General features: G+C 40.6%; 1 protein-coding gene across 3 annotated transcripts; it reads right to left on the bottom strand.

The window, feature by feature from the left end:
- Positions 1-283: 283 nt before the first annotated feature.
- On the bottom strand, positions 284-20,208 carry snx25 (sorting nexin 25). Of its 3 annotated transcripts, XM_005944285.3 has the most exons (22): positions 19,937-20,208; positions 18,942-19,613; positions 18,114-18,198; positions 14,952-15,168; positions 14,162-14,334; positions 11,073-11,259; positions 10,571-10,641; positions 9,341-9,531; positions 7,417-7,548; positions 6,311-6,460; positions 6,043-6,168; positions 5,793-5,954; positions 5,417-5,548; positions 3,776-3,916; positions 3,204-3,317; positions 2,841-2,918; positions 1,415-1,498; positions 1,210-1,324; positions 1,036-1,102; positions 673-854; positions 453-553; positions 284-361 (listed from the first exon to the last, which is right to left on the bottom strand). In XM_005944285.3, exons 2-22 carry the CDS (start codon positions 19,293-19,295, stop codon positions 296-298), a joined length of 2,928 nt encoding a protein of 975 aa, XP_005944347.1. In that variant the 5' UTR covers positions 19,296-19,613; positions 19,937-20,208; the 3' UTR covers positions 284-295. The 3 variants fall into 3 exon arrangements, with proteins under 3 accessions (XP_005944347.1, XP_042068812.1, XP_014196215.1); XM_042212878.1 differs by lacking the exon at positions 19,937-20,208 and having other exon boundaries at positions 15,316-18,198; positions 18,942-18,961; XM_014340729.2 differs by lacking the exon at positions 19,937-20,208 and having other exon boundaries at positions 15,629-18,198; positions 18,942-18,961.
- Between the last annotated feature and the right edge of the window lie 568 nt (positions 20,209-20,776).

Below are 20,776 nucleotides of genomic sequence, written 5' to 3'. Positions count from 1 at the left end.
TGCAGTCTAGATAGGAAGAAGTCCCTGTGGTTTCTCCCTGTCCAAACGCAGGTTTAGAGATGCACCCTTCTGTCAGCAGCTTTGTCAGGAGAGTGTCAGGCCAGCTTTTCACCGGTTCACAGCAAATTTCTTTGACCAGAGTCTTCGTGCATCTCAACTCTGACCAACGCAGCTTGCTTTCTGTCTGAGGATTCACCCAATGGCCCTCTCCCTGTCTGGCTTGGCAGTTTGTGATTGGTCAGCTACAGAAAGGCCTGAAAGACGAACGAGCCGATCCTCATTCTCATGCATGTGTTCACATACTGTCCACCTCAGCCCTGAGCTCAGGACACAGCTCCTTTAGTAACATTTCCATCAATACCTAACAAACACAGGGAGACAGGGAAAAAATAAATGGCTAAGAAATCTTGTTTTAATGAAACGCTGATGTTGGAAATGTGTGTCACGCTTACATAGAGAAGGTGCTTATTGGCATTGGCCTCCTGCAGAGCACTGAAGATCTTGATGATGCCGTAGCGGGCATTCTGCTGGCCAACTAGATTTGTGAGTGCATCTGGTGGACAAGGAAAAGCATGCTGAATCAAGCACTTTATTCTTTATTTCTTTTACACTGCAAACATGTGCAATCATAATAAATGAAATAATAAGTCACGCCTGTGTGTGTGTTGCTACCTGGGATGTTGTCAAGTAGTTTCTGCTGAGCACGCTCCTTGGTCTCAGTGCGTTCATAATCCGTTCGAGCTTTGATATGTGGCGCCAGCTTGCCATCAGGCCAGAAGGTGTCCCTGAACACACTGATGTAGCACACCAACATCTGTTCACAGAAGATCCAGTTTACAGTGTCCCGGATCTGTCTGAAATACATAACAGAGGCCTGAAAACTTTCATCTCAGGAAAATGTACAATAGGTGTTACACTCTCTACCTTGCATAAGTTAACAAAGCCTCTGGATCTGGACTCGACAGATGAGATATTTTATTCTGGATCAACAATACTGCCAGACCACTGACTAAAAGAGTACTTGTTAGTACTTACTTGTTGATAGTTCGTCCAAATGTCACCTGGACTAGTGCAATTAAAGTCTTCCTCACCCACTTAAACACTGAGCAGGAAGACAGACGGAGAGGGAATGTATTCAGATAAACAGACTGAGGCAGTTAGAATTCACCAACACGAGCGTGTGTAACATCAAAACAGTGTCCTGCTCACTTCCTCTGAGTTCAAAGATCTCTCCTATGAGCATGAAGCAGGGTTCAGCCAGAGCATCTTTCCGCCCGTCTGTTTCATCGTAGTCTGACAAGTCACTGTCGTCATCGCCATCCTCCTATGAAGAAAACGTACAGCGCACATCATGCAAATGAGGATGCAGGACAGCATGGGAATGCTGCTTTACTCGTCGTGCATGAGTGTGTACCTCAGTATGGGAGAAAAAATCTCCAGGTAACCTCTCTAGGAAGGAGGCCAGTGAGAAAGAGGATTTCTTCTGAATAGACATCACCTTCAAATGTTATACAAGATATCATTACTATAAAATGGTCTGCATACAATGGACAAAATCATCCAGATAACACAACCATCAGGAAGGTCTGAAACATGAAAGGATCCCTGTGAATCCACAAACACGGCCCTGTAATCAGCATCTCCTCATTAATGGTGCCAGTGTCAAATGAGTAGTGACCCTCTTATGAAGCGGCTCTGCCAGTGTTGCTGCTCGAACACTGCACAAAGCCATAAATGTGCGTAAAAGAGCGCCAATAAGCTGCTGGTAATTAGAGCAATAACCTTGTATTTAATGGCCCATATCTAATCGCTCATTAAATTCACAGGGTCAAAATTTCAGATTAAAGTAACAAACACAACTCATGTCAGAGAACTTTAGCTGATTAACTAATACAGGAAACTAATGCTTCTTCTGGTTTGGGGTTTAAAATAGATTGAGTTTTAATGAAGTTAAATGGTTATTTAACTTTTAAAAGCATTAAAACAGGACAAAGTAGAGCTGGGCGATATAAGATTTTTTCATATCACGATATGTTTTTTTTTTCATTTCAGGCAATAACGATATCTATCACGATATAAGCCAAATAACTATATTGCTCACAAGTAAAATGTGAAATAATCAGCAGCTTGTTTTTATTTAAATATTTATTTCCCATAATAAGTTCAACAGGGTAGGTTTAACTTTTCTATCGAGGAAAAGTTATTTCGCAATACATATCGTTATCGTTCTATCGCCCAGCTCTAGGACAAAGTGGTGGCTTTGAAAAGAAAGGAAATATGTGATACAATTTTGGTCATTTCACACTGTACACCCACACAGTGGATTTGGAATAAGGTGAGGACTTTAAGGTAAAAAAGAATGATAACAAAAACTGCTGTAACATTCATGAATTACAGCATTTTGTCACTGCACTTCCATTTAATAGACGCTAAATAAAATATACAATTGCAAGACAACAATTTCACACCTGGGTGGGGCCTGTTTCTTCATTATTTTATGAAAAAAAAAAATTGAAATTTATAGCCTCAGACAGGAAAATCCAGCATCGCATGAGGTCTATGGGCTGCAAACCTCTGGTAGTCATTAAACGTGAAGAATTAAGAAAATAATTATTATATGTACAATCACTGATGAATCTGTAAAAAAAAAAAATAGGGAAACTAACTCCTACAGAGCTGATCTAATATGTCAGTTAATCCCATTGAGTTAACTTTATTTCAAATCCATTGTTGTTATGTACAGGCAATAAATTTAAAAAAAAAGAAATGTGCAAACACTTATGGAAATAAGCATATTATTCCCTGTTCTTTTTAAAATTGAAATATGAGAAATGGCTTACCTTCAGATGTTCTGGAGACGGGCTGAGGAAAGCATAGAGAGCCTCTGACTGGCACAACCGCTCATCTGTTAGGAGACGCTAACACACGACACACACACACACACCTGAGGTTATCATCAACAGCTGTGATCATAAGCAGAATTAGCTTTTGTGAGCACAGACTTTGTAAGGTTACAGACCTCGTTACAGTGTAATATTTAATTAAAAGAGCTCACACATTTCATAGACCGAAATAGGTTGTGATTCAGCACCCTGGTTTTTGTGTGTTATAATTAACAATGTAGAGATAAAGTGAAGCATTTGTAATTGTATCACAGCAGGTGATAGAGATATAAAATATAGATGCAGCAGCTGCTTGTTTACCTGGAGAAAAGTGTTGAGTTGTGTTTTGCTTTTGTCCAAAAACTTCTGGTCAATAGATTTGAAGGGAAGTTTACTGAGTGATGGTAACTGGAGTTTCTTCAGTGATGGAAAACACTGAAGGAGAGACACATTAACAGGTGATGATTTTACACTAACAGGAGGCAAAATATGTGTATTTTTGATTTAAACAGCTACTCTGTTTACTCTTGTTAGATTCAGAAATGCATTAACAACCATAAATTAGTCAATAGAGCAGACTGACTAAAAGCATGCAGCTCTCCAGATGTCACAGATATTAGATTTCATCTAAACCAATTTATCACTGTACAGTGACCACAGATAGTCACACAGAGGACTGGAAATGCTTCTAACAAACAGCAGTCTCTGCTTTCTGTGGCACATAGGCTGCAGTAAATCCATCATCACATTATTTTTTTTGTTGCGAGTCTTTCAATTTCAGTGCTACACAGTGAGCTGATGACCTTACTGGTTTATTGTGCAGGGGACATTAAGCATTTAAACAACAAGGCAGCAAATGTTGATCCATGTGTGCAGGATTGGTGCCTTGTTACCTCTGTGAGTTTGCGGTGCAACATTTGGAATTCAGTGAGTTTCCTCTGGACGCTCCAGCGACTGTTGGCCGTTTCTTCTCCTTCCACCAGGCTAACACACACACTGTAACAAGCTACAGTCTCACCACCTTCCTCTGCAGCCTGAAATACACACAAACATACACAATAAACCACCACCTCTTTACTCTGGAGAGAGATTACCTGGGAATTTCCCCCCCAAAAAGAATTAAAAATTTAAAAATTAAAAAATAAATAAAAAAAAAACCCACAACCCCAAAATGGACAGATGTAGTATCCATACAGGGCGTATCAAAAAGAATCTGATATCAAAAGGTGACACTTTTTTAAAGTAAAGAATATACTTTAAAAAAGAAAAAAAGAATATAAAAACAATATTCCCAAGTGCTCAATGTGTCCCCCTCCAGCCACACAGCTTTAGTCCATACCACAGTCAAATCTGTCCCATACTTTTGAGTCAATGCAGCCACTGCTGTCGTTATGCTGCTCACAGAGCCACTCTTTTTAACAATGCGCAATTAAGTCGTTATCGGTGAGTGGCCTTGAAATTAAGCTCTTTGAAATCAGAGGATTCTTTTTGACACAACCTGGATATTCTTTATTCAGGCACATTAACATATATGTGGTGGGGTGTGGCTCAGCTGCAGGGGAAGGGTGGAGCAGTGGAGTTCAGAGTGTCAGGGGAGGCTGACACACCTGACCCTGATCATCTAATCATGTCTCCCCTGTTAAAGATGTTGCCAGGACCGGAGGAGAGGGCGGTGTTGTATGCTACAGGAGCAGGGCAGCCAGAAAGCTGCGCATGTTGGGAAGTCCGTCAATAAAGGATGTGTTGAACTGCAACGCTGCTGTTGTCGGGTCCTTCATTGTCACAATATATTTTTATAATTTAGTATAAATTTACAAAGGATTTACACACGCAAGTACACGAAAGAACAAAATGAATGAAATGTGAATGACTAGGGTCAGATTTAATGTCGGCTGGAAAAACAATCGTTTAGCATTATAGAGATACTGTCAATATTCATTAACATAGGACAGTGTTAGGGCTGGCCTTAGTGCATGTTATGTTTAAGAGTTTTGAAGGATGAGACACTCAGGCAAACCTGCAGTGTCTTTGATTAACATCCAATGTTACAATGTTTAACACTAACTTTTCATTAAAAACATGCAGCCTGGTGAAAAACTAAAGAAAGAAAGAAAAATATATGCTTCTACACACATCAAAGTAACAGTAATATTTTCACACACATACACGATCTGACTCTAAATGATGATTTCTGTTCTTCTATGAATTTAATGTGCACTGTTAGTAGATCAACCACAGAACTTTCCACTCCCACTGGGCCATTTCTGTGATTGCTGCATGAAGTTTAGTGAATCTAGTCCTGTATAGATAAAGTACAGAAATGTGCTTGATCTATACAAATGTATGTGTTGTCCAATCTATCTTCTATACTTAAGCATAAAGTATGCAGAGTATTAAATTATCTGTGCTGTGTGGCTCATTTGTTTCTTCTGTGCAAGAGCATAAAGGATGAAGGGCATGCTTGCAGACTGCTGTAAACTGTTTAGGTGAGTGCATCATTCGTTTCTACACTCAGGTTTGTTGTTTCCTTTTACCTCAGCTGTAGTTATCGTAGCCCTCCAATTCCCCAGGTTTTCACACCACCAGTCAGTCCTTGTGATGTGTTGCTGAAGTTCGCTGTGTTCTTTTTCCATGGCTCCTATTTCTTCTTTTAGTTTGCTTACTATCTGCAAAGCACACACCAGAGGCAGATAAGCACACAAGTTGCAGTAAAATGACATTATGCTGAACCACAATAAATAAAAGTCTTTGCATTCAGAGGTGTTTTCAAAGCTCTACTTTAAAGTTGTCACATACTCTAGCAGGGACCACGTCAGATAAATGGGAGTTTAACCCAATCAAACATCCTGATACTCAATACTGAAGTGATCCAACAGACTGTATTTAGCACATTGACCTATATTTTGTTACCTTCTTGTCTGGTTTGGGTGCGTTCTGGATTGAGCCCAGGGCTTGTCGCTTGTACTCCAGTTTGTCATAGAGCTGGTGTAGTTTAGTAGCAGCATAGCTCGCCTGCTCATTGATTCCTTTACTGCCCTCGTCACACACCTCTCCTGTATCTAGACCCTGGCACTTCACAGAGGATATAAACAAAAACAAGTGTTAAACACATTCATTTAGTATTGTATGCATGTGTGTCGTTTGCGTATGAATGTCTCACCCCTTCTCCCTTTTCCTCTGGACTACACCGCGATTGGCTGTGATGGTCGTCTCGTCTGATCAGCCTATCGTAGAGGTCGGACACCAGGAAGGAGGGGTAGTAACGCTCTCTCATTGTCTCAGCAACCTAAGGGATGTGTCAGTTTCCACTGTTACACACGCTTTTAATGATCGAAGTTCAACAGCTTTCTTTTGAGATTTTCAAGAAATCCACCGTCAGCTGCTGTAGCTACAGGTAGCTGCAGCTGGCTAAGCAGAGCAGCACATACCTGTTCTTGTAGTTTAACAAAGACTTGTGTTCCTCTGTTCCCCACCAAACTCTGCTGGATCTCTTTCAGAAGAAACTTCTCCACTGGAATGTCTCTGCTCTCCACAAAGAACTTCTGGTAAATTTCCCCAACAATTTGGGGCACCTCATTCTGTCAAACAAAAATTATTTTCTCACATACTTTTCTCACCGTTTTGAACATTTTTTGCTTCCCTTTTTTATACATACATACATACATACATACACATATATATTTTCACATTCACAAACTGTTACAATGGCTGATGCTCATGACCAAAGTTTTGAATAACAAATAATCTGAATAAAATTATCTTACTTCTTCACTCACCTTTCTTCCCCCCCACTCACTGTGTTTATACAGAGCTCTACATTTATCATTAGTTAGTATTAGTCTCTGGATCACCAACACTAACTAACGTCCCGTCTTCCTCCCTTCACCCTCAAACGGTCAAGGCAGATGGCTGCCCATACCAGAGTCTGATTCTACCTGATTTCTTCCTGTTAAAAGGGAGTTTTTCCTTCCTACTATCGCCAACTGCTTGCTCATAGGGGGTCATATGATCGTTGGGGTTTTCTCAACAGGCAAATGTGATTTGACACTATTTAAATAAAACTGAATTAATGTAATCTCTGTGAGCAAAAATCTCAAGTTTCTGTTTTTCTTATTTCTACCCTGAAGTCTTTGTGGTGCGAATGCAAGTGGACATCCTAAATTTGGTCACATCAGTGGCTTTAAAGGAGGTGAGTGAAAATAGTTTGCTTCAGACGGTAGATGAACTAACAAGCTGCACCAAAGCTTTTAATAAAATGAATAAAGTTTCTTTTAACTGTCAGTTACAGCCACACCAGCAGATTCCAAGTTTAAAGACATTAAAGCAAAAGACATTTGCTGACACTATGTGCAGTTATTTTCAAGTCTGATTTTGTGCACTGGACTCACAAAAAGCTTTATGCTACGTTTCTTTATACAAGACTGTTTAATAAAATTACATCAAGCACTCCCATTTTCTACTTTTGTGTACATCTCAGTATGAATGCCATCGCCTCGTCACACCTCTTGAGCTCTTGAATGTGTGCAGCCGTTACCTTGTTGGCAGTTTTCAGTGTTTCCACCAGTTCCCAGAAGCTTATCAGAGCTCTCTTATCTACTCTCTCCATGTAAACTCTGAAATGATCCCTGTAACTTGGATTACACAGGATGTCATCAAACTGGAGAATCTGCATAAGGGGAGAGAATTTTTAAAAAGAACCAAAGTAATTTCACACCTTACAGGAAATGAAGAGAGACCGCATCAGTTACATCAGCGGTCCCCAACCCCCGGGCCTCGGACCGGTACCGGTCCGTGAGTCGTTTGGTACCAGGCCGCGAGAGTTGAGGCTCAGGTGTGAAATGTATAGTTTTCAGGGTTTTTATCGGTTTTCAGCGTTATTTTGTTATCATTTACTCTGTTTTCCTTGGTCTTCTCACGTGTTATGAATAAATTATTTTTTTCGGTACCGGTACTAGTTTTATTTTGTTGTATTTATTAGAGATGGCACGATAACACTTTTTTATGTCCGATACCATAAATTTGGATATCTGCCGATACCGATATGAATCCGATATAGTGTTTTTTAATCAACAAAACTGTTTTTTTAAATATCTTGCTGCATTTTGTATAAGTTCATACTCAAGTTTAAAACAACAACTACACTAAAGCTATTCTGTTATACCTGTATGCAAAAAAAATAATAATTTCATAGTTCAGCAATACTGATAAATCTAATAAACTTAAACCTACACCATCCTCCCAATTCTGGTATTTTAAAGAGTACTTAGCGTAAATATTAAGCAACCTAACTAATAGGGTTCCAACTCCCAGCAACAACAAAAATAAAATAAAAAATAAAAAATAGGGAACCACCCCTCACGCTCCACCTCATGATGCTTAATCGACGTAATCAACCTTAATTTGATGCAGTGTGGAAAAAAAATGCACAGAAATCAATTATTTTTCAAGAAATATTAAATAGATTCAACATCTGTCTTCAACAAAATTGCAGACTGCACAGATGGTACCTTCCCAAAGGAAAAAGTACTATAGCTTACTAGGGTATATTAGACTTAACAGTTACGGTACTATATACAGTAATGGACTTCTATACATTTTACATCAGATTAAAACTTTGGGTGTCAGATAATTATTTAATAACAGCCAGACATTTTAAATGAGAATAAGAAAGAAAAATATGTCTTTGTGCCCCCTTTTCCCTGTTAATGCCCTATCGGCCCCCCTGGCTAAACTTTGCTAGATCCGCCCCTGCAGTTACCAGTCGTCAGCTACGTAGAAAAAGATCCTCGAGTAGAAAGTAATATTAAATAAATTCTAACAACAGCTGATCAAGCTTAAACGTGCTGCTGTTGTTCAGCCGCTGGTTTCCTCTTTCTGGTGCAAAGTGGGCCAAAAACAAAGAAGAGAGACGGAGTCGCGACAGAAAAGCCAATCAGCTGATCATTAAGCAGTTTCATGATTGAAGTAGCAGCAAGAAGAGGCAGTCGCTTGTTAAGCTTAACGCAGGAATGCTTTACAAACATTCAGAGATGGACTTACACACTTGCTTTACTTCTCTCGGGGATAACTTTGTCGGAGATGAAATGCCGGGTTGCTAGCGAAGCTCCAAATGCTATCCAGACCACCACAGGTCCCGCATGCCACAGCCGCTCTATCACGTGATGCATACTGCTCCGACGTGCTAACGTTCTGAGGCGAGTTATGGCGTGTTGCAAGTTTTGTGAGGTGCTTTCGTGATATTTAATGGATCGGATTACATTTTTTTAATTTTTCTCCGATATCCGATCCAGTAATTTAGGTCCGTATCGGACCGATACCGATACGTAATATCGGATCGGTCCATCTCTAGTATTTATCCACGACACCTTAAAGGCCGGTCCATGAAAATATTGTCGGGCATAAACCGGTCCGTGGCGCAAAAAAGGTTGGGGACCGCTGAGTTACATGACATTATTTACCTTCTGGCTTTGAGGCTCGTCGTTGTCATCGGCCCCTCCTTCCTCACTATTCTCATAGTTTGGCCCTCCAAGGAGGCGGATCCTTTTTTCACATTGTTTCTTAGCAACAGTCAGCTGATTGATATATCTTTTCATATCTCTGGCTCTCAGCAGGTCGGCCTTCATGGCTGCTGACTCTTTACCTTTTTTCTCTAAGGGAGAGGGAAAGCCTGTCTGAGCAAGTTCTGGCCACATAATAACACAAAGGCGCACAATCACCTGGTGTGGAGCCACTGAACTATCGGGATAAAGCTGATACATACCGATGGCCTGATTCTATGAAAATGTGCTTCAAGCTAAGCACACCAGCAAGTGAACTTTATTGGTCATTGATTTTCAGATACAGCATGTGAATGCACTTGCAGTTTCTACAGCCGACTGGCCTTTAAATGTACTCATGAATTCATTCACTGCTGAACAGGGACTGTGTGTTTCAACAGCAAACAGCCTGTGCAAACAGAAACCAGTACTGGGTCTCCAAAATCCCCAAAAGCAAATTGAAAAAGTGCTGGTCTATACTGTGTAGTCCAGCAGGATCACACAGTATAGACAGTAGTGTTTAAAAGTGCACATGGAGACAGTTTATGGACCATTTCCCCCCCCTCCCTCAATCAATGAGAATAAAAATTAGGCTCTGCACTGCAGGGCAGTTCGAATCCACTCATTCCCTTGTTTTGTTTGTAAATCTGTATCAGCTGGTGCTGTGTGTCCATCCGTTTCAAACTTTTACATAGAATACTTACCTTCAGACCCAACCACCTGCAACACTAATGATGGGAATCAGTGGTTGGGTCTGAAGGTAAGTATTGTATGTAACAGTTTGAAACGGATGGGAATCAGCCTTTGCTGTAATACATTTACGACTAAAGTCACTCTGGTAATGTCATTATAACCACGCTCACACAGCTGTCCTGAAACTTCGCTTTCATTGTCACTTCCTGGTCCTTAAAAGTCTTTGACACGAGGCTGAACTCAGGCATATTGCAAGTGTCTGACAGATAAATGTTCACATCACTTCTCTTCAAATTGTTGCAAAACAAGCAGAATTGTGACTGTACTCTTATTGTTTACTTCTATGAATGAATGCCTATATTGCATACCTGGCTAGCTTTTTAGGGGCAGTGAACGTGAACTGAAACGCTGCCATACTTTTGAGGTTTTAAATGCAGGAAACTGTAGTGTTGTCTGTACCTTTCTGCTTCTTGAGCTGAGGCAGGCTGCTGATGGTGGTGGCATGAATAATCTCTACCACGATCTGATACCTACAAAGGAGGAAAGACGGGAGACAAATACAATTATTAGATGAATTACGTCACAGAAAGATGGAAATATAGCATGGAAAGTGACGAGGCCAAAATAAATCAAAACAAACAAAAAGAAGAAACATTTCAAAAAGAAGCCAGTACTGAGCCACCATTTCTCAAACTAACGAGACAATATAGCAGTATCATGTCTACCCCGCATTTAGATCAAGTATATTGCTGCAGAGACATTGTCTGTTCCCATGGTAACCCCTGAGCAGCAAACATGTTGGTGGCTAAGACTGCCTGGTTAACATGTTTGTCATTATGTATATAAGGACACACGTGGTTTGTTTAATTTGACTCAATGTAGGTACAGGATAGTCTACTTAAATGAGGTAATGTAGGCATCTACTGTGTGTGTGTGTGTGTGCACGTTGTCACTGTCATGCCTGAGTTGCTTGAGGAAATTGACATCAGTAGAAGTTGATATCAGTTTGATAAAGTCTTCATAGGAGGCAGCGTAGGTGTAGGCTTTCTTCTGCTGCTCAGCCTGCTGCTCCCTCTTTTCCAGCTGAGACAACAACATCCTGTTTATGGAATCTGGATCGCTGAGTACCTCTACCAACGGCTTCAGGACTGGAGAAAACACACACACACACACACACACACACACACACACACACACGATGTAAAAAGGACGGACAAATGCTCTTGATGAAGTTAGAACCACAGATTTCTGTGACGCATAATAAAATGAGACACTGATCTTAAAAAAAAAAAATCCTAGGTGTGGGAAATTGAGGAATGCAGTTCTAGAAACAGAGCAGCAGCTAGACATCAAGATATCACACATTTTCTTAAGACTATCGTTTCATCGTTCCTTCTGACAGTAGGAACACAACAACAGCTGCATTCAAAACAACACTGACAACACACCTGCTCAAGAGGAAAGGATGACCACAGAGTTTGTAAGATTCCAGTTTTTCTCAGTTGAATTCCAACTTTTTTTGAAGTTTTCTGGTTTTCCAGCAGGTAAATTTTCCAGAACAGCTTAAACATGCAGCAAAACATTACAGATAAATAACAAAAGTCCATTGATTCGTGTGTCGGGCCAGCAAAATTGAACATTTGTTTCATTTCACACCATGTAAACCAACATGTACTCTGGAAACAAGAGCCAAGTGCAGCAGTAACAGTGTGGCGCTCTGCTGCAATGCAGGAGAAGAAGAAAAAGTGTTCTGTATCTTCCTGCATTCTTTTTTCCTCTCCTTGCTTCACTGCCACACTTCCCTTATGAGTCAGTGCTGTTACAACAGCTAAGAGTACATTTTGCAATGCTCAATAATTAGATGACAATTAAATTATTTATAACATGCAGTAATGTCCAAAGACTGGGCCACTCGTCATTTGTTATATTTTGTTACAACCCTAACAGGTTGTGTTAGTGGGTGTGTTCTGCTTTCCTTCTCCCCTGCCTGCAGCTGCCACACATTTTCCTGTGAGGAGCCACCAGTGTGGAGCATGCTCTGCTCACCAATCATCATCCAACACTATAAAAAGATCTGGTGTGGAGTTGCTCGGACTCAGTGTGTGCCAGCCTGAGAGTGATGAGCTGTAGTGAAGTGCTTTGCCTGAGTTTGGACTGAAATTAAAGGTGGAGCTACTAGTGAGCAGCAAAGCCTTTTCCTTTGGCTATTTAATAATCTCTCTGAGTTGAATCCTTTGTAAGAAAATTATTATTTTCACTAGTGTTACTCCCCTCATCCCTTGGTCTTTATTCAAGGTACAAAGACTGGAAGGAATATGAGTCTAGTCTTTGTGCAGAGGAATGTTTTTGTTTGTTGAGCCACATTGACCTATGAGTCATTCATTCAAATCATTCAAAAAAAAAAAAAAAAAAAAAAAAAAAAAAAAAAAAAAAAAAAAAAAAAAAAAAAAGCAAGCATCTAATTCAAGAAAAGAAGCAATGCTGTCTCCAAACATACCAGGAAACTTAGCAAAGAGACCGTTTATATTGTATTTTTAGGCGCTTTGTTGCTAAAAGCCTGTCACAATAATATTTGTTCCAATTTCTTTATTCAAATCTAGTAAAAATCCCAACGGCAGGACACTTTGACAGGCAGAAAATGCACCAACAAGGTGATCTTGTCATATCTTGACAAAGTTTACATCTACATGGTTTAAAAAAAAAAAAGGGTAAAAGAAAATGAGGAAACTGGCAAAGTAGAGGACAAAAGAAGAAGTGACAGGCATAAAAAGCAATCTACAGCAGATGGAGAGTAAGTGAAAGTCATGTAATAGGCAAAAACCAACAAAGACGTGACACAGGACCTGAGAAATCCGTCTGACCCTGCAGCTGATCTAAATACTGTTTGTTCAAACGTCACCAGAAATGGTCTCGGAAGGCTGATTGTAAAGAAGTCATTCTTAAGGAATGGGAACAGGGAGAAAAGGTGGAGATATGTCCAAAAATAAATAAATAAATAAAAAATAAATAAATAAAAGGGGGGGGAATCAGTGGCAGGAGTAAGTGATAATGGAGTGATGATTACTGCATTTTACCAATGCAGTAAAAGCATGTGTGGATATTTAAAAAAAATAAATACATTTAAAAAAAAAAAAAAAAGGGGAACACACTGGAACACACACACTGGCCTCCCAGCGCGCAGACCTCAACATTACTGAGGCAGTGTGAGTTCATCGACACAGAAACAAACAAAAGACAGCCAACACCCAAAGAAGACCTGAAATGAACTATACCAGACTGTGCTGAAGAATAAAGGTGGTCATACAAATATTGACTTTAAAGCTAGTGAGAATTGTACAGACTCTGTTTTTGCCTTATATTATTGTATTGACATGTATGCTTGGCTATGATTCAATAAATCACTGCACCCGTTTCTTATTTTCCTAGCAAAATCAAAAGAAATTAAAGAACTCAAGAGTTCTACATAGTATTGTATATTAAATGGTAAAACTATTCAGCAGAATATTGTATATTTATTCTTTGTTTATCAAACACACCTGAAGAGCTGCGAGTGTTATGCATCTATGTCAACAACACCTCAGTGTTACATCTCTTTCACTGAGCAGGTGCAACTATTAAACAACTAGAGGAAAGGAGACACCATTTGTGTTTTTAATTACAACTGTGCTTATCATGAATTGTGTCCTAATGTGTTGAGTAAAGTTTCATTCTATTTAAATGAAATTCATTCACAGCGTATGTTTAATTCCCCAATTATGGGAGTGTGACACTGACAAACGGAGTCCACCAAGAGGATGGTGCACATTTCATCACCGTGTCTGCACTGTGGAGCTGATTCAACTACTCTTGTGTTTAATGACTTGGAGTAGAGCCAAAATAAAGATATAAACATTCAACGACTGCTACTTGTCCATAAGACAAAAAAAAGCAATGACTTATAAAAGGTACATTAAAACAGAACATATTATTCTTTGACAACAATAATGCATGTATGTGACAATGACCAATTAGAATCAGAATTCTTTATTAATCCCCAAGGAAGTTATGTACCTTTATTAGTGATGACTTCAGTGAGACAGCAGCGTAGTGTGTGCGACTTGGCATCCTTTTGTGGCAGCAGACATAGCAGTAGTATTCTGGCTACACAGCGGAGGAAGGCCAGCTCCGATTCTGGACTGACCAAACAGGGATGGAGAGGAAACGGCCGAGCCACTTCCTCTGGTCTGGGGAGACACACAGACACACACACACCTTAGATGTCCGATTATATTACGTGAGCTAAAGCTTCGCTCCCTCTGTTATTCATACTTCAGCTGTGTTGTAGCTCGCTGTTTTTGCTTCTAAAGACATGCTGCTGCTGCTACATTGTTCCCAAGCAATTGGAAATTAGGCAGACCAGACATCACAGCAGTGCAATCAAATCATAAGTCTCGTCTGACTGGCCAAGATAATAAAACCAGATGATGTGTGAATCATCGCTCTGTCTGTTCTTTTTCCTGCACGCACATGTGTGATAGTGTACCTGGCACACACTGAAGGGGGATTTTAATGCGGTTACGCTGGACCAAATTGCAGTAATTTCACACCATCTGTGTACATAAAATTATGGTACTAGGTATGGACACTGGTGGGAAGAGAAATCTTTTTCAGTAACAAATCAAAGATGGAACATATTTCCTGATAAACAACTGTGAGTCATACCTGTGCAAAGAAAGCTGTTAGAGGCTCAGTGACTCTGACAGTAACAACACATTATTTCACTAGCTTTCCCATCCTTGATTTGCAGGTGATGAATATTGTGGGAGAACTTCATACAATTAAAGAGTGTGTGTTAGTGCACCTTGCAGATGCAGCTTTGAGGTCGGTGAAGTGTGTGTGTAGAATCCGGATGCTGTCATAACACACTACGTTGACGAGGTCGATCTCAGCAAGCCTGGATCTCAACTGCCCGATCATCTGCCACCAGTCCTCTGACAGCATGGAGTACAACTGGCCTTCATCATGACTCAAAGGAATGTACCAGGACAGGATATAGTCTCTGTAGGCATAGTCAAACACTGCGGAGACAGCAAAAGAAAATCTAAATCCAGTTTTTGTTAGAATAGACAAACAGCTGCAGTCAGTACTCTTCTGACAGTAACACCAAATGGCTTTTTTACATTTCAAACTTTTGATGCACAAAAAAAACAAAACAAAACACAAACCCTGTATAAACTCTGTTTTCAATGAGCCACTGAAGACCACAACGGGTGCATCGAGTTTCATTTCCCCAAAGCCCAGGTGCAGCTTATGAAAGCTGGAGGGTGGTTCACGCTTTCCATCATCTACTTTCTGTGCCCGCTTTTCTGTAAACGGTCCCCAGCCCTCCCCCCCGAGAGCTTATCCCAGCATTCATTCTGTGAGGGGAAAGCTGTAACTGGAAACTGGACAGCTCACCACCTCATCACAGAGCTGACCATTAGATGCACAAAAACAAACAAACAAACGAACAAAACACTGGCAATCCCTCACACTCACTTTCAAATGATGTAACTACAGGAAGAATATAGGAGGAGACACCTACTACAGCACCTGGAAAAAAACTGACAGAAATATATAAATAACACACCCAGACTCCACACAGACGGCTGCAACTGGAAGGTTAATTTTAACCCTGGGAACATCATAGCTTAACAGTGAGCGCTCTGCTTTAACTAGCTGCTGAAAAACTGATTTTACTGGTCAAATCTTTAACTTACAAACTGCACAAAGAGCAAAATCACAGGGGGAAAAAAAAAAGAAAAAAAAAAAAAAGAAAATCAGATGCAATCCAAATATGAGCAGCTCGTCCAGTATTCTAAACAGTACAACATATACATAAAATAATGAATTCAACTGTAAAAATTAAATTAATATTATCACTTGAATAACTGCATACTGATCGAGTTATGCTTTGAAGTACAGTGTGGCACTTCCCCTTCTCTGTGAAATTCAGTTTTAATGTGTGAACCAACCCAATTGTTCTGTTGTGATCTTTTAACTAAATGCAGAATCTCTCTGTCTTTGAAGTGTATGCAGTGATCCAAGCTAACCCTCTGTAGATTATATACAGCACATTATCAACATGTACTGTATGTTGCAGAACAGGAGGAGAAGCACCCTAATACTCACAACGGACATGACCAGCATTCACTCTTGTAAGGAATGACTGTAAAGCACATACTTTGTCACCTTCTTGGGATTTTTCCCTTTAACCAGAGACATGCAAGTTAAGCGACCATACAACCTCTATGTGTGCCTTTAGACACTGGAACTGACCAGGATCAGTGCTTTAGAAACAGATGAAGAGGGGGGATGAATGGTTAGAGAGGTTAGCACTCTAATAACAGATAAAGACCAATCTTGCACAATTGGATTTGCTCCATTTCTCAGTTTCCACTTCAAACAACATTATGCTCTCATACTACTTCTTCATCTTTTTAAAAAAAAATGAATAAAATAAATGAGACAGTTCAGAAGGTATTTTGTGTTGAGCACTCACAGTAAGCTCCTCTGGAAAGGTTCTAACTAGAATGCAAGTATTCTGCTTGCTTTAAATGCATCACTCTAAAGAATCCCACAAAACACATCAAGGTATATCAAGGCATCAGTTCACTGACACAGCCCGTCTTGATTATAAAGCTAATAATGTCATAAACTTGTATCACACTGCAATCAAAGGACCATTTTTTAAAAACACACAGAAGGATGTGCAAACACACACCCTCAGTGTAAATCCTGGAGCCATCTGTTACTTGGCAGGCACATGCACTGATCTACTGAGCGTGCATGGGTGTGCGAGTGTCTGTTTGCGGCTCCCAGTGTGTACGTGTCTTTAACCTTCTACTGGTTTAATGTGTGGGAGAGATGGGTGACAGGTCGTGGTGAATGACAGAAGCAGAGCTCCGTCAGTCAGCAATTTTGTCAAAAACAGAAGTTGAAACTTTTTCCATCAGTCAGTCATTTCAGGAAAGGTCTCCTAATACTACTGAGAGTGAAAAACAGATTTTAATGCTGTGTAAGCTTCAAGTTTTCAATATGAAAAAAAGCAAAGTTTTTTTTTCCAAAACAGAGCCAGCCACAATAAGAATCAACATGACTATCCTTTTGAATCACCACTGTCGAAGTGCAGTATTATACAATGTATTGTAATGCCACCAAAATATGTCTAATTCGATGACTGGAGAGAAGGCAGTGTTGATGCTGTAAAGTACTACATTTTAAAAATTTTACGTTTTCCCAGCTCTCAACTCTGAATAACACCAGTGAGAATGGATGTCCTTATTACAGTCATCTCAAAGTTAAGACCACAGCTGCTGTTCATGTATTTTGTTTGAGAGTGGCAGCCAATCAGGAGCATTAATGGACAGGAAAGGGAGCTGAAACATTTTGTTTCAGACAGTGTTATGAACTGAGAGGCTAGACCGAGGCCCAATGTAAGATAAGCTACTACGGTAGAGTCCACAAACAAAACAAAACAAAAAAAATGCAGAGCTTGAAAAGAGCATAAATGCTAAAGGAAAAGTCTTTTTATGGAATTTTGAACTTTTTATACGTGGAATTCAAACACTGAAATAACTGAAACTGAAATTTAGAGGAAGACACATTCATGTTTGCTTCTGAAGTTTTTTTTTGTTTTGTTTTTTTTGCTTCTGAAGTCCTTCAAAAAAGTAGCATGAATAATCAATGAAAATCTCACTCTTCTGCAATCGCCAATTTAAAGCCTTTCAAAAAATGACCACACTTGACTCTCAAGTGATCTCAGACGTCTGACTGTCATATGATCCAATTTCAGAATCTTGATTCGCTCACACATTTTACTCTATAAAGACAGGATGCCACAAAAATGGCAGAAACAGAAGAAGCAATTGGGGGGTTTTTAAGTTCTTTTTAACATCATCTGCTAGCATATCAAAATCTCCTCACACATCAATAGCTCCTCATGCATTCACATAAATGTGCCATAAAACAGGTGACTAATTACCTTCCTTCAGGGTTTTGTCCACATTGTGCGACACCACCACCCTCCTGCTCTGGCTTGACTCCTGAACTGGCACCAAAAAACGAACCTGAAAAGTAGCCAAACAGGCAATTCCAGTTAAGGAACAACATAAAAACAGGAAATACAAGGAGAGAAGAGAGCTAGGACTTAGAACTGTGTGTCCAGAAGGCCTAAAATCATGACAAATGAAGCAGCCTAAATTAGTCACAGCTCGTGCAACATGTCACTCAGACTAATGTTTGTGACAATACTCATCCACTGTCAACATCAATAAGTCATAAGCGCCACAGAACATCAAACATCACAGATGAAAGGCAGCCGCTGGGCTGAGGGATGCCACCAACCGGCTGCAAACACCCAAAGGCTTTCCTTAAAGAATAAATTACCATTTGTTGTGTGTATGCATGTGCTCAGTGTTGCGAATCAGGCTAAATCCAGAAGAATGACTGTACCTCTTCTATTATAGAACACAGCAAGGATAAAAGCGTCGGGAGACATCATCAGAGAGACAGAGTGGGTACAAATGCTGAGGTGGAAGGAAACTAATTGGGGCAGGAAACAAGGGGGTGGAATGGTTGAGAAGGCCAAATCAGGAGGCAAAATGTAAAACATCAGATGCTCAACAGATCTAGTTTGTCAATAACGCAGAGTGTGCAAAAAGCCCTTAGATATAAGTCTGCATGTCAGCAGTAAACAATGTTTTCTGATGAGACACAGTGTGATCCTAATGAGATGTCGCACAGAGCTACAGTTTGCGTGTTCCTGGAGGTGTGCTGCATGTCCCTTAATGAATTTAAGGGGTCTTCTTACCATGAGTTTGTTGAAGAACTCCAGCCATTCAGAAGGCTGCCTCCTGCTCCGGTTAAAGCAGCTGACTTTGAGAGGACTCTTCCTGACCAGCAGGGCAAAGCTCCCAGCCAGGAAACACAGGAGGGCGAATGACACATAGATGAAGAGCTTTAAGAAGAACGAGGTGAGAGACAGGCCTCCCCATGCCAGCTGAAATACTACTGCTGCCACCACGCCCAGGCAGAAAGCTGGGACGAACCGGAAAGATGAGCCGATTGAGGAGGTAGAAGCTGCGGACATGGGCCCCTCTTCCTCTCCCCCGGTATTGCTTCTCCCTCCAGCCGGTGATGTAGTGGTACTCGAGGGGGTGGGCATACTGCGACCCCACCATCCATATATGTGTCACTGCTAGTTATACTGAAACCTCGCTCCGCTGGTTTGCACGCCAAGTCCCAGCGAGAGGTATACTGTGTACACTCGTGTATACCCTCGCCTACAAAACTGTCTCCAAAAAGAGGCATCCCCGCTCTGACATCTCCTCACCAGACACACGCCGCTATGTTCCCCCACGCTCCTAGCGTCGGCCCGCCTGGCAGCAACAATCACGGACCCCCGAGAGCTTTCTCAGCCACAACACGGCGCTCCAGACAACAAAAGAGGGCACCGGGCTTCTCCTGGGAAAGGCGTCAGGAGCTATCAGAAAGCAGAGACAGGGAGAGAGCAGAGAGTAAATGGATGGAGAAACAACCACCGTCACCTTGGAGACACTTTCGGTGGAAGGGTAGCTCACCGACTGTCGTTTACAATCTAAGCTAGCAAGAAGCTACGCTAGAAAGCCAGCATAAGTTGCCGTTACCTGCTTCAAAACGAGGAAGAAAAAAATTATAAAATACAAGGAAGAGTCGAGCAACCTCGAACTTCTGTGTTCTTTGGCTGCCAAGCTAACTGCAACAGGCGGCTAACTAGCTCGCGTGCTAATTAAGCAATTTAACTTCAGCTAACGTTAGCTTACTCACCTATCGTTAAAAATTGGGGTGGACGATAACAACGCTACATTCCCGCTTTTCTCTCCGTAAAAGAATGTTCCACGGGCCGTTTAGTAATGTATTAAAGGTGCCATAAACGCAGCGAGAAAAAATGTCTCCAGTTCAAAAGCCCCTGAAAGATAAAAAAAAAAAAAAACAAGTACTGTGTTGTTTTACTTGAGCTCCAGCTGACTGACAATCTCTCTAAACGTGAAAGGGTGTTAGCCAATCAGCGCCGGCATTAACCACCGACGGCGCGTCTGTTTTAACTCTGGAGATGGTGTGATTGGACGGGGCTTTCGCTTGAACCTATCTGTAGCAGGGAAAGCACCGCCCATCGGGCAAGTTGGTTATGCTAATTAAGCACACCGCCAGATAGAGGATAATAGTTGGCTTATGATTGCGTAGATTTTTTTAATTTTACAGATACTGGCTTAAACAAAGGCGATACTGTGTATTTACACAATGATAATTTAGATTTCACACATATTTATTTTGCATTCCGATTTCCTGTTGCCCTCATCCCTACTTTCTGTAATGATAATCACAGGCTTGCATTTTCTCATAATTGACGCACTAGTAATGATTGGCATAAATTTGTAGTTAGGCCATTATTAACTCCAAAAGGCTTTATAAAAATAAAATAAGCCATCCTCCTTTGAAAAATCCAGCGATCCAGTGATAATACACAGTTGTCAGTTCATGGATTCATTGTCAGTCAAGTAAACTGGGTGGTTTTCTTTTATTGTCAGTATCCTTCTTCAGATTACATATAAGCCTTGCTGTTTGGTCGATGGCGTTCAGTCCAACCTGACCTAGACGAAAAATTAA

The sequence above is a fragment of the Haplochromis burtoni genome, unplaced genomic scaffold (genome assembly GCF_018398535.1).
Source record: "Haplochromis burtoni strain Fernald_Lab_line unplaced genomic scaffold, NCSU_Asbu1 Contig_399, whole genome shotgun sequence".
Taxonomy (NCBI): Eukaryota; Metazoa; Chordata; class Actinopteri; order Cichliformes; family Cichlidae; genus Haplochromis; species Haplochromis burtoni.
This window is presented reverse-complemented; position numbering and strand designations above follow the sequence as displayed.